The sequence below is a fragment of the Vulpes vulpes genome, chromosome 16 (assembly GCF_048418805.1).
Source record: "Vulpes vulpes isolate BD-2025 chromosome 16, VulVul3, whole genome shotgun sequence".
Classification (NCBI taxonomy): domain Eukaryota; kingdom Metazoa; phylum Chordata; class Mammalia; order Carnivora; family Canidae; genus Vulpes; species Vulpes vulpes.
The window spans coordinates 60536682-60550689 of record NC_132795.1 but is presented as its reverse complement, the minus strand read 5'-3'; the positions used below and the strand labels follow the sequence as shown (position 1 = coordinate 60550689).

At 45.0% G+C, this 14008-nt stretch overlaps 1 protein-coding gene across 5 annotated transcripts in view; it reads left to right on the top strand.

Annotated features, from left to right (window-relative positions):
• Window positions 1–14008, top strand: part of RFX4 (regulatory factor X4) — a 161101-nt gene that overhangs the window by 119433 nt on the left and 27660 nt on the right. For all 5 annotated transcript variants that reach the window (XM_072742486.1, XM_026010932.2, XM_072742487.1 and 2 more), the window contains exons 11-13: window positions 1375–1519; window positions 5856–5950; window positions 6374–6491. In XM_072742486.1, the coding sequence (XP_072598587.1) occupies window positions 1375–1519; window positions 5856–5950; window positions 6374–6491 (358 nt within the window). The remainder of the gene's footprint in view (window positions 1–1374; window positions 1520–5855; window positions 5951–6373; window positions 6492–14008) is intronic.

Here is a 14008-nt window from a genome sequence, read left to right as displayed (position 1 = left end):
CTGGCAGGGGGGGAGAGGAATGCTCCAGTGGGCAGCAGCACCACGTGCCACAGCCCTGAGGTGTTTGTGCATCACCACACAGAGAACAGCCTGATTAATGGTAGCTCCTTTAGTGAGCCTTTATTCCCTAAACTCTGCCCTTTTCAAACATTATCTCAAGGAATCCTCAAACAGCAGTCCTCTTGAAGAGGCAGGTATTATTACACCTCCATTTTATTGATCAGGAAACTGAGGTTAATCTGCTGGCTTGCCCCAAGACAGTCAGGTGGTTAGCAGCAAGGCCAGGATTTGAATTAAATATATTTGAGTCCAGAATCCCAGACCTTAACCTTTAATTGTTTTCATTATCATTAGAAATGGACCCAACTCACATATTCATATACTCTAGGCCTCAGACCTGGAAAGAATTCTACAGTGATTTAAATAAGAGTTCCTTGTGCTCAGGCAGTCTAGAGGTAAAAGGGGTTGTCAGTACTTACTTTGCCTGGAAATTCACAAGCATTAGGAGATGTTTAATGGCCATGTGTATCGGAAATCTTTTTTTTTTTTCCATTTTATTAAGACTTTTTAAAAAAAACATGCAAGTAAAGGAAATGATTCTGGAAATGTTTTTCTTTGCTTTTATCAGCTTTGTTCCAACTTGGTGGTTCCAAGTATTGTTCCAACTTGCAAACTGAAGTTCTACTTGTGAGGGCTTGCTGAGGAAACCACAGGTTGAATGTACGTGTGAGCATGGGCACGTACATGCATCACATGCACAGTAATGAGCAATGGAGTCTTTGGGTTTTGTTTCCCTTTTCTTCCCTCTCAGTTATTCATATTGTAGTCACCTGCAAAATGAATTGTAGTCACCTAAAAACCAAAAAGCAAAAAACAGAAAGCTAGACCATAAACTGCTTCAGAATGCATGTATATGAAAAATACACATTGTAAGATGGCTGGGATCAAAGTTGTCATAGGCCCACGGACCAGTCCAAGCTCTAGGCCCGTTGCTTCTCCAATGCTAGAGACACATGGGTTACTAAGCACAGAGCTCCTGCAAGCTCAGGTCAGAAGGCTGACAGATCTCTGGGCTTCATCCCATTGTTCCCCAGGGGTCCAGACCAAAGGGGCTGGGAACAGCAGGGTTTGGTCTAGCCTCGGCCACCTTGGAGTAATTTTTTATAGAGCTGAGAAAAGAGACCTCCAAGAGAAAAGACTGTATGGGTCTTCTGAATTATGGACTGAGTTATGGTCTTCTGATTTCCTGAAATTGAATGTTCCGGAATTTCAAAACAGCTGCAGAACACTGCAGATTCATTAAAAAGAAAATAATGCGCAAGGGTTTTAACCTAACCACCCTTGAGCTAATGAGTTGATTGGCTTGGATTACAGGCATCTCGGACGGTGATCCACAGTGCAGACATCACATTCCAAATGCTGGAAGACTGGAGGAACGTGGACCTGAACAGCATCACCAAGCAAACCCTCTACACCATGGAAGACTCCCGCGATGAGCACCGGAAACTCATCATCCAGTGTAAGATGTTCCGCCAAGGATTGTGTCTTTTCTGTTTTTGCTTTTAAAAGAAAGAAAGAGAGAAAAAGTATCTTGGTATATATTTAAGTGGCATTCCCACCCTGTCCTTCCCCCTAGGATCCCTTCCCTCTTATTGTTCCTGTTAAATGGGTCAGCCCAGATAGGAGGGCTAATTGATTTAAAAGGACATGTGTCAATATTCCTGAGGAAAAGGGGGCCTGGTGCAACTGGGCAGCACACAGTGCCATGCAAAAAGGCCCAGATGTGACTCTCAATGCCAGGCATCGTTCCACAGGTGGCATAAAAAAAAATGAGGACAAAAGCTTGTTGCCTGAGTGTATGTCAGCCTGGAGTTGGCTGGATATACTACCTAGATTTCAGCAGAGGGTCACATGGGTCAGCCCACCTATTGGCAGGTGAACCTTTCAATCACATTCAATGGTTGAGAAGGGAGTGCATGGTGGTTTACTTCTGTGAACATATGTTCATGTCCCTGTGGACAAAGACACCAGGAATACTGCTGCAGATGGTCTCCGGAGCAGGCCAGGTGGGGTGTTCTTAGTAGCAGAAGTCATGAGGGGGCCAGAGAACACCACCATGGTCAGCGCATCTCTGCTGTTCCTCACGGGCCCGCTGCAGCCGACTGCCCATGGCTTCCCATGCCCAGCGGCCCTGGATCCTTGAGGCTCTACTGGCAACTTCTTCACCTTGCTCAGCCTTCCTTTCTCATGCCTGGAGGGGAGGGGAGCAGGAGTGTGGGAACAGTGGGTCCACTCTCCTCCCACCAGCTCTCAAAAAGGCTGGTGCTGAGAATTGCTGGAGGTGGGGGGATACTCTCACCCTGTAAGGCGAGGGCCCAGACCCTGCATGGTAGCGGTCCCCCTGAGAAGTTGGGCCCATTCTCCTGAGAGCCCGAGGCCCCTCAGATTTCCAGCAATGCCTTCTGTTTGTCCTCCTGAGGGAACTTGCTCCAGCCCAGCTAAGCATGTGGTGTTTAGAAACAAGTAAGTTCCAAAAGATGCTCCTATTAGAGATCTCTTTCCCGCTGAGCCCTTGTCACAGCTACTGGCACGGCTGGAGCCTGAACCTGGACCTTCCCTGGGGCTTCTTTCCCAGAGCTCCATACTTGTTCCTTCCTCCTCAGCAGCCCTCAGCCTGCCTTCCCCTGCTGAGAACTCAGAGCTGGTCACTAAAATAAGAATCGGGCTCACAGGGTCTGCACAGACCTACCACATACATGTTCTCATTAATTCTCTACACCAACCCCCACGTGGAAGACACACACCACCCCCACGTGACAGAGGACATGACTCAGCCTCAGCCAGTGACCCTTACCCTGGGCAGCAGAGTGAGGCCTCAGACCTACGCCTGACCTCGGCTTCACTACTATGCACTAGTGCTACTCACCTGGACGATCAGAGGAGACAAAAATTATGAGATGTGGGCAAGTTTCAGAGGCTGCGGAGTCTTTCTAGATTCTTGCAATTGTGCCTTCTGTTCTGTTTGTCCTGACTCCCTGCCACAGGGCCGACAGCATGGGTGTCAGACCCCTAACAGCACTAGCCATATGTCCCATCACTGTGTCTTCAGGGTCTCACCCCAAGCCAGGCATGCACGAGATGCCAGGAATGTCTGTGTGGGACCAGATGAGTAGAAACTCAGAATGATATGACTTCCAGTTCTGCTAACTCCCAGCAGCCTGAAACTCAGCTCTCTTCCCCATTTAGCACCTTCTGCGGAGGAAGAAGACGTCCCCCATACTCATAGGGGAAGCCACCATCACTTGCTTTAGGGACCAGGCTCTGACCCTTTGCTGGAGCATCTCAGAGGTCACCACAGCCTCTCAAAGAAGGAACCTTCTGGGGTTTTCTCTTCAAGTTCTCTTAGGCCCGGGACAGGATGGTGCCCTTTAAAGCTGTGATTGTACTCTTCCAGAGGAAGGGAGTGGTGAGGTTCAGTTCAACCCAGCTGGTACTTACTGAATGCCTATCTTAGGCCAGGCACTGTGTTAGAAGCTGGGAGAAAAGCGGTGACTGATATGAACATTGCTCTTCCCATATGGAGCTTACAGCTAAGGGCAGATCAGAAATTGTACAGGTAATTTACAAATGGCTGCATGTTACCAAAGAGGACAGCTGTAGGACACAGTGCCTGGAGGGGAGGGGGGTAGTGAGTAAAGGCACCAGCCCTCAAAGCAGGTGGCCTGGCAGACAGGGATCATCTCTGCAACTTCCCCACTGCCCAGATGCCGGGAGGTAAATTCTTGAACGCAATAGAGTGCTATGCCCACGGTGTGCTGGGCAACTGTGTGCTTCACCCACTGTGTGCTGGGCCAACTGTGTGCTGCACCCTCCTTTCCTTATAACTGTTGTGCCAAGATCACGAATCCGAGAAACCGCCAAGGAGCCGACACCGATGCAATCACACGATTTTACTGGGTCCCACATAACCAGTTGACAAGCCTGTACATTCCTGCTTCAGGGGGTTTCCATCACCTCCATGAGACAGGTCCTGCTTAGGAATGCTCTACTTACCCTAAATTTAAAAATGCATGTCCAGACATGAGCATGCTGATGAGAACTACTGTGGTAGGAGCAGGGGATTGGGATGCCCCACAGATCCTGGCCCTGGTACACGGTGACCCTGGCTGCCGAGGCTCTAACATGGGGAGAACACGCAGGGGTGAAATGGGGTCAATGTGCACCATGTGCCCGGTACACCAGGTAGAGCTGGTGCAGCACCACAGTTGGGAGGCAAGCATTGGGTCAAGCCAGGTTCAAAACCTGCCTCTGCTGTTTGCTACCTTTGAGACCTTCAGGAAGTCAGTCATCCGGGAGGGCCTCTGCTCCCTCGTCTGTAGAATGGGGAGTGATAATAGTACCTGCCTCCTTGGGTTGTTCTTCTGTTCATTCAACCAACATTTGAGAAACTGCTGTCACATTCTCGGGGTTATTGTAGGGTTAGACTGGCGTGTCCATGCAAAGCAGTTAGGGAAGTGCCTGGCACGTGGCAAGAACCCAGTAGATGTTGGCCGTAAGCACTTTCTTCACTACTTCTGTTGTCATCACCTTCACTAACCAAAGCACTACAGTGCAGATGCACCAAATCTGCCATCAAGAGGAAAAGCACACACCAAACAGAAATCAGAGACATGGGCTCCAGTCCCTGCTCTGGCACATTCACCCTCTGACTTTGAGGGGGTCCTTTAATCTCTCGGAGACATAGCTTCCTCCTCTGTGAAAGGACACAGATACCAACTCAATGGACTTTTAAAGCCCCTTCTTATTCTAAACTGTTCTGAGCTCCCAGTCCCAGTCCCAGTGGCTAGCCTCTCGTAGCAGCCATCAACTCAGAAAAACAGAGCACATTGGCAAGGCCCGTGGAATGGGACAAGAACCCCTCAGATAAATGAGAATTGCAAAAAACAGTGTGGCTCTGAAAGTCTGACTTGATTTATTGAGCTCCACATGCAAAAAACAAAACAAAAAACAAAAAGAGATGTTTCAGACTGGAGGTCACCACAGCAATGTCTGTTTTCTGTAGCGCTTCACTAATGACATAGCCCTTCCAGATCTGGTTAGTTGGCACGCAGCTGAAGACAGGTTATAAAGTGATACTGGTTATCCTCCTTCTGTTAATTTGTAAATTTAAAGGCACAGAGATTGTTTCCTTTATGCTATGAACATTTATTAAGCATCTACTGAATGCTGAGTCCTAAGAGGCTGGTTGGGCTACTTGCCCATTATAGTTGTGGTTTACAAGCATTGAATGATCAAATGAGCCATGCCATGGAGCGGAGAGCAAGGAGCAGTGATGCCTCTGTCTGTTCCTATGAACAAGCACATTCTGGACAATGGCTGTGTTCAGGGAAGGCCCCAGCCAAGAAGGATACCTGACAGAGAACTGACACGGGAGATGCCCCGGGACTAAAACACAGCATTGGTGATGCAGCAGAGGTGGCATACAGGTGATAAAGTGTTAGGAAAGCACAGAGGACAAGTGATGGGTTCTGCTGGTGAGGGGCTTGGGGAAGGGGATTTCACAAGAGGGCTCATGTTAGCTGAGCCATGAGGAACCAGACAGTCCAGGCAGAGGAAACCGCCCGAGAAAAGTAGGGAGTATGGAGGGAATGGCAAGTTATACGTGGTAGCCAGGCTTTCAGGGGGCTCACGGGCTGCAAAGATTAGCCTGGAACAGTAAGTTGGGGCATATTTTCTAAAGTCTGAATGCACTATTAAGACTGGAGTTCCATTTTATTCCTTTGTTCTTTTAAGATGTGTCTGTGTGTAGACACAGCTACAGTGATGTGGGGGGGGGGCTCTTGTTTGTTTGACAGTGTACCAGGAGTTCGACCACCTCCTGGAGGAGCAGTCTCCCATCGAGTCCTACATCGAGTGGCTAGACACCATGGTGGACCGGTGTGTTGTGAAGGTTGGTAAGCTGGAGCGGAAGGAGCAGCCCTGGTGCTGTGACCCACCACTCACCCTTGTGGCCCTGGGGAGATACACAGCCCCACACTAAGCTATCTCAATGTTCCCCAGCAGCCACGGAGCCCTGGGGTTCCAAGGAGAGGCCTGGGCCCCCTCTGGAGTGGGGGTTGCAGGAGGCAGGACCGTGAGGCTCCTTCCCCTGCTTCAGCTAGGTCAGCATCTCTCTTATCTGCGGTGTACCTTGGGACTTGACATAAGGTCTCACTTTTTAAATTGTATTTCTTCCAAAAGAAGCATAAAGTCAAAACCATTGTTCCGTAGCCTTGAACTCAGGAGACCCATAAGCCTTCCTGCCATTTTTCAGAGAGATGGTAATACCAAAAGGTTAAGTTGACCACTGTTGAAGCTGTTCACTTTCTTGTAGGTGGCTGCCAAGAGACAAGGGTCCCTGAAGAAAGTGGCACAGCAGTTCCTCTTGATGTGGTCCTGTTTTGGCACAAGGGTGATCCGGGACATGACCTTGCACAGCGCCCCCAGCTTCGGTAAGGCTGCCCCAGCCTGCCCCATATCCAGACACTTTTTCTCTGGGCTTCGTGCATGAAGAATCCACCTCTCTAGACTCAGCCATGATCTCACTTACTGTCCCTGGGCTCACGAGGCCATCACCCTTAAACATATCTGTTCTGGAAGGAGCCAACATCATCGGGCCTCGCAGGGAGAGAGATGGCATTGTGTGCTAACGTGTACAAACCTGACAATGGAGGTTCTCACCCAGAGTATTCTTGGAGTTTAAAGAGGAATTAAAAGCAGTAGTTGTACTCCCCCTTTGCCAGGTGTCCCCAGTAAACTGTGTCCAGGGACGATTTTGCAGAATTCCATAGTGTGGACTTCCCCAGACTGGGAACTAGAAGAAGTCTCTGAGTTAGAACATTTGCATACAGTCCATTGACACTCCAGTAGTGGGGAGATGGTCCAAAGGTTTCTTTGACAGTGTGCCCCAGTCAGATCCCTAGAAAAGGACTTTTATTTTTTCTCAAAGACTATTTACTTGAGACAGAGAGAGCACGAGCAGGGGGGAGCTGCAGAGGGAGAGGGAGAAAGAAGCAAACTCCCTGCTGAGCAGGGAGCCAGACACAAGGCTCCATCCCAGGACCCCAGGATCATGACCTGAGCCGTAGATAAGACACTTCACCAACTGTGCCACCCTGGCGCCCCTGGAAAAGCACTTTTATGTTCACTTTCCCTTTTGTTTTACTGACCCCCTGGGTGCTCCGCACCTCCCTCCCCAAGCGTGCTCCTACTGCTTCCAGTGTAAAGGGACTTGAAATCTCTGCCCAGGGACAGTTATACTCATCTGCAAGCAGGAATCCAACCACCAACTTGGAGTGAATCCTGTGCTACATGCTGGGACATTACTACTTTTCACTGGAAAGAATGGAGTATGCATCAAATCCAAGTCATTATTAGTAAAGTGAGGAGAAACTTGAAGGCATGATCCAGACATTTGAAATCTCAGAACACTTTGGCCTCAAATTTTGAGGCATTCCGGCAAAGGGCTGTTGGTAGATTTTCTGGGTAATTACTTCAGTTCACCATTTCACTTTGCAAGTAGAGATGTGGTTTCATTTCTCATTACCTCCAATTAAGCCAACCAGCTCTGGGTTTCGCCTTGGGTTTAATTTGACACTTTTCCATCCAGCTTTTTATAGTCTTGTCACCATTTTCCAGTTGTGCTATACAGAGAAGCGAGTATGTGGTAAAACAAAGGCAGCACTATTTTTTCTAAACAGCTCTGTCCCTGAAAGACTGTGTTTCCCCAATTGGAGAAGTGTTTTGTTGTGGATTTCTTTAATCTCAGCATTGGGAAGTTCTCTGCCCTGGCCTGCCCCATGGCTACAGATGGAAATTCTCTTTGAGCCGTGTATGGAAATGCTCTGGCGACTGCTACCTGGGCAGTGCCATGAGGCATGGCGTTTTGATGGCTTCCAGTTCAACATAGTTAGTGTTAGCACATGTTACCTCTGGTTCTGGGAAAACCATTCGTGCATAGCTGCTTTCAGTTAAACAAATGGTTGAAAAGTGTTTGCGATTTGTTCACTGCTTCAGAATCAAAGAATCAACAATATCACACCCAAGCATAACTACACATGTCCACAAAGCAAGCATCCTTTTTCGCTTTGCCCCATATTCTTCAGTGTGTCTATTCTAAATCAGTTTATGTAGACTAATTGAGCCACTTCATTCAACAGGGAAAATAACTCACTTGGCAGTATTCTTTGAAATTCAATTGTTTTTACTAAGTTAACAACATGATAAGGGAAGTTGGGAGAGTACAACAGTTAGGGTTCTATGAAAGGATTGCATTTATGACCAAGAAAAGTCTTCCTAGAAATGTATTTCTTTCTTTTTGAAGCATGCACTGTTTCAGGGTATACCAGAAACGGGCAAATGGCAGAATGGTCACAAAGCTTTTGGAAAGGGCGAGGAGATATTTAACCCAATTTCACTTTTACAGTACTTTCCAGCCCGACGTGGGTGGAAATAGTACCTGTTCCCAAGTCCATTTAGCAAACTGTCCGCTGTGGTCCTGCTCATCCGACCCATTGTTGAGTTTTGCAGCTTGGGGTGACAGGCGAGTTGAAAGACTCCCGGCAGACAAAAGCCCAGCTCCCCCTTTCCGCCTGTACATGTCAAAGACACAGTTGGTGGTTGTGTTTGGGTCATGTGTTCCCTGTATAAAAACAGCTAATTAGGAAAAAGAGCCCTCTGTTCGCGGGCCCCCTCCCCCAGCCGTAGGGGCCGCTCTATCTGTCTTCTCACTCCGCACGATCCCAGGATCCCAGGCCGGGCGGCGGGGCTGCGCGGCTGAGGGTGGGGAGCATCCCGGGGCCCCTACACCTCTGCCCAGAACGGCCCCCTTCAAAGGTAGTTGACTCCTTTCTTCTCCTTAATTCCTTTTCACTCCTTTCTTCCTAATTCCTTCTCACTGAAAGAGCCTATACTGTGAACTAAAGTAGCCAGACGTTCTTTCTTTGCTGCCAGCAAAAATTAGCCCGCAAAGGTAGGCTGGCAGGCCCTGAGCCTTGAGCCCGCAGAGCTCAGGAAAATTGAGTCTCTGCTTCTCAAAGTCACACATCCCGGCGTATTTCCTGTTGCCTGCCGTGATTTCAGCTCAGAGGACACCTGGGTCCCAAGTCAGTGCAGGTGCCTTTACCCCTTTACTCTGGGTTTTCACCAGAGGCCCCCGATTTCACTGTCAGGAACGTCTGGAGGCAACAGCAGTTCCTGGAAGCACTTAGGCATCAAATGGTTTGAAAACCCACCCCCGGTTTGCCCACCAAGGGGGCAGGATGGCACGTGGCTCAAGTTTTCACCTGCTCGTGCACTTGTTTTCTGGCTCAGTGCTGTAGCCCACAGGCTGGGGAGGGCCGAGAAGGCCACACGGGAGCAGACCTGTCAGGAACCCGCTCCCACAGGCGGGAAGGCCATGTCAGAGGCCTCCAGACTGCTTCTCCAGGCGTAGGTGACCTGGCCTGGCTGTTAGAGAGGGGACTTGCCCATGGATGCGCCACAGACTATGCCAAGCCCCCTGGAATCTTCCATGCTAGAGCCCCTGCTCCTTTCACTAAGCCACCACCTCATCTAGCTTTCTTCAGTTAAATACTACTCATAAAAACAACATTTACTGAGAACCTGGAATGCACAAGGCACAATATTGGTCATGTTCTTATTTAATTGTTGCAGCAACCTGTGAGGTCTGAGGTAGAGCATGAAGCAAGGGCAGGATACTGCTGTTTATTATAACAAATACTTATGAAGCAGGCACTGTCACTCAATCCTCACATTAACTCCTCAAGGCAGATAATAATAGTTGGAAAGGAGCTTGGAGAACTAGAACTTTCTTTCCAAGATCAGTATGGCAAGGGGCAGAGCTCAGCCTGATGACCACAAGACCCATGCTTTTTCAGTTTCCACAACTCAAACACCCTGGGCTCGGATGCAGGGCACCAAAAGGTGAGACAATTTGTTTAATCCTCACTAGTTTTAAAAAATCTATATTGATAGATTTAAAAAAATTTTTTTTGAAGATATAAGAGAACAGAATATCGTGAGTAATAAGGGATGCCAGAAATAATACCTGTCAACTGTTGAAAACAAAGAACTGTCAACCATTATTCCAGATTGAGGGCAACATAAAGACATACTCAGTTCTACAAAGACTAAGAGAATGTGGCCCCATAGAACATCACTTAAAAGCACTTAAAGGATGCATTTCTGCAAGAAGAGAAATAAAGGTCCAAGATACAAGAAACAACCATGTTCTAGTTATTTTTGTTGTGTAACAAATTACCCCAAAGCTTAGTGGCATAAAATCGTCCTTGCATTATTTATGTGTGTGGATTCTGTGGGTCAAGAATTTGAACATGGCACAGCAGGGATGGCTTGTCTCTGCTGTATGATGTCTGGAACTTCTGATGGGAACACTCAAGGGCAGTGGTGCATGGAGAGCTGGAGGCTGAAATCACCTGGAGGCTTCTTCCCTTATATGTCTGTGCTTGGGTTTGGACAACTTGAAGACAGGACTGCTGCGATCTGTGGGCACTCCTTGTCACTCGGTTTCCACACCGCATGGTGGCCTCTGAACAGTTAAACTTCTCACTGTTCTAGGGGGGAAGCCACATCGCCTTTTATGATCCAATCTCAGAAGTTAAAGTGTTACCTCTTCTTTATGGCAAGATAAAAGAAGCGTAGAAAAAGGATGGTAAACAAAAAACATAAAATAGGATGCTAGAAATAAGATCAAATAACAATTGTAGTAGATGTGAAAGTCTCTTCCTTCTAAAAACATCAGGCATAAATGTTTTAGGCAGCTTTTACTAAACTTGTAAGAAACATAAAATCCTGACACCTGGGTGGCTCAGTGGTTGAGCGTCTGCCTTCGGCTCAGGGCGTGATCCTGGGGTCCTGGGATCGAGTCCCACATCAGGCACCCCACAGGGAGCCTGCTTCTCCCTCTGCCTGTGTCTGCCTCTCTCTGTGTCTCTTATGAATAAATAAATACTTTTTTAAAAAGCATAAAACCTTTAGTTAATGAAAATGAACATGAAAATTTATGTTTCAGGCAATACAAAAGGAAAGCTATACAGCTCATGAAGCTGATATCATCTAGATTATGAAGCTAATATAACTTCAATTTCAAAATCTTGGAAGAATGATAGACGAAAAGAAAACTCTGGCCCAACCACACATAAATATAGATGAAACATCGTAAATAAAATACTAGCAGATCAAATCCAGCCACAAATTTTTTAAAATCATGATTAATAAGGTTTATGGCAAGAATTCAATTATGATTCAAAGTCAGAAAAATTAATTAACATACAATGTTAATAGTAAGTGAGAAAAAATAGTGAGAAAAATCATATGATCATCTCTATAGATATAGAGGAAAAAAAGGATTTGATATAATTCAGTTCTCAAGTCTGATTTAAGAAAATTCTTAGGAAACTAGGAATAGAGGGGAATTTACTTAATATGTTTTAAAGGGCAACCAAAACTCTGCAGTAAACATCATACTAACTGGTAAAACTCTAGAAGTTTTCCCACTCAAATCATGAAGTCAAGAATGTCTTTTAACACTGTTTCTAATAAATATTGACTGGAAGTCCTAGCCAATGCAATAAGAAAAGGAAGAGAAATATAAGGATTGGAAAAGAAAATTCAAAATTGCCTTTAATTATAGATGTCATGATAGCTGACAAAAGATAATCTACAAACTAATAGAACAAGTAAGAATTCAACCAGATTGGGGATCCCTTGGTGGCTCAGCGGTTTAGCACCTGCCTTTGGCCCAGAGCGTGATCCTGGAGTCCGGGATCGAGTCCCATGGAGCCTGCTTCTCCCTCTGCCTCTCTCTCTCTCTATGTCTATCATTGGCAAAAGAATAAAAATTTAAAAAATTAAAAAATCATTGGCATTCTGAGCACTAACTAGAACCTAATTAGAAAATATAATTGAATGTGTGTATATAAAGTATATATTAAGTACATACTAATACATATTAAGTATATATCATAGTATATAAAAATACATGCATATACCATTCAAAATAACAAAAGAAACTAAACGATAATTATAACATAATTCTAACAAAAATTGAAGATCTTCCAGGAAAAAATTTTAAAATATTATTGAAATATACCCTATTCATATTTGGAAAGAATCAACATCAAGGAGAGCTTCTTATCAATTAGTACACAATTTCAGTAGAATTCCAGTCCAATTCTTAGCTTTTTTTCCTTTGATTATGACAATATGATGTTAAAATTCATGTGGAAAAGCAAAAGGTCAAGACTAATAAAGACATTTGGAAGATAAAGAAAAACAAGATGTCTACAGCTTCTGAAAGGAAACATCTTAAGGGCGGCGGGAAGACCTTAAAACTTTTGGAGGAAAATAAGGAATGATATCTTTTGGACCTTGAAATTGTAAATTATTTATTTAAAAAGGCACCAAAAAAGACCAATAATAAAGAAAATAGTGCAAAAATGAACTACATTTGGATTTCAAACCTGTGTTTAACAAGCACACCATAAAGTTAAAAGATAAAAGCCACCAAAAAGGAGAAACTATTTTGCAGTGCATATAACAAAGGCTTAATTAATATCCTGAATATAAAATAAACCCCTCTAAATTGTTGAAATACCCCAATAAAAATTCACATATCCCAATAATATTCAAATTCAACAGAAAAATGAGCAAAGAATATGAATAAGTGATTCACAGAAGGGGAAATTCAAATGGACAATAATCCTTTGAAAAGATGTGCACCTTTCTAGTAATTAGAGGAATGCAAATTATAAAAACAACAGGATAACATTTCACACCCTTCAGATTGGCAAATATATTTCCTAGACCACCCGTAGGAATGTAAAAAAATTTTGGTCAGCAATTAGTCACTATCTCATAAGGCTAAATATGCAGGTGCTCTTGGACCCAGCAGACACAAGAAAACGGGTACAGGAAATATTCATTAGAGTCAGTTTCCAACAGTGGAAAATTATAAACAACCTAAATTCCATCAAAATGAGAATGGACAAGTAAGTTGTGGTATATTCAGAAGGTGGCTGTCTAACTAGAGCTGCATGCATCCATGGGGATGGAAGGTCAAAAGCAAGTTGTGGCCTGCTCTGTAAAGTATAATGCCATTTACATCAAGTGTGAAAACAGAAAATAACACCATATGTTATTTATGGTTACATAAATATATGGAATAAGAGTAGAACAAATAAATACCTAATTCAAGTCAGTGATTACCTGAGGTGATGAACACCAGGAAGCAGAGAAATCCAATTAAGGAAGACAACACAGAGGCTTCATCTTTATCTTCAATTAAATAACAGATCTAGTTCAAACAGTAAAATAATAAGATAACCATAAATCTGGGAGTTGAGTACACTGCCGTTCATTTTAAAGCTCTGTGTACTTTTCTATATATTTTAAATTGTTCATAAGAAAAGAGAAAAGCTTTGATTCTAGGTAATGTGATCAACTATGTTAACACGTTGTGACAGCAACTAAAACCTCCCTTGTCCATGTCCCAATACCTTTTTCTACAACAGGCTAAGATCCCGACTCTGTGGCTTTAGGCAAGTTGTCTGACCCTCTGAGCCTTCCTTTCTCCATGTATTAGTTGAAGATAATAATAATACCTGCCTCACAGTGTTGCTGGAAAGAGAGCTTGTCACAGTGCATATGATACATGGTGCTTGTGCATTTGATTGGTTGATCTAACAAATAGTCATTGAGCCTCTACTCTGTGCCTGGCACTGTTGTATGGAGAACAGTGGGAAGAAAACCAGATAAACATCTGCACTTATGGAGCTGACAGTCTAGTGTAAGGACGCATGGATACAGACAAGTTATGAAGTATGGGGAACGGTGATAAGTACTGGGGAGGGAAATAAAACCGGGAATGTTAGATATAACTGCCTCTCTCCTGTCTGTCTTTGATGTTTCCCTCTTCCTCCCTCCATCCTGTCACCTTCGCCCCCCCTTC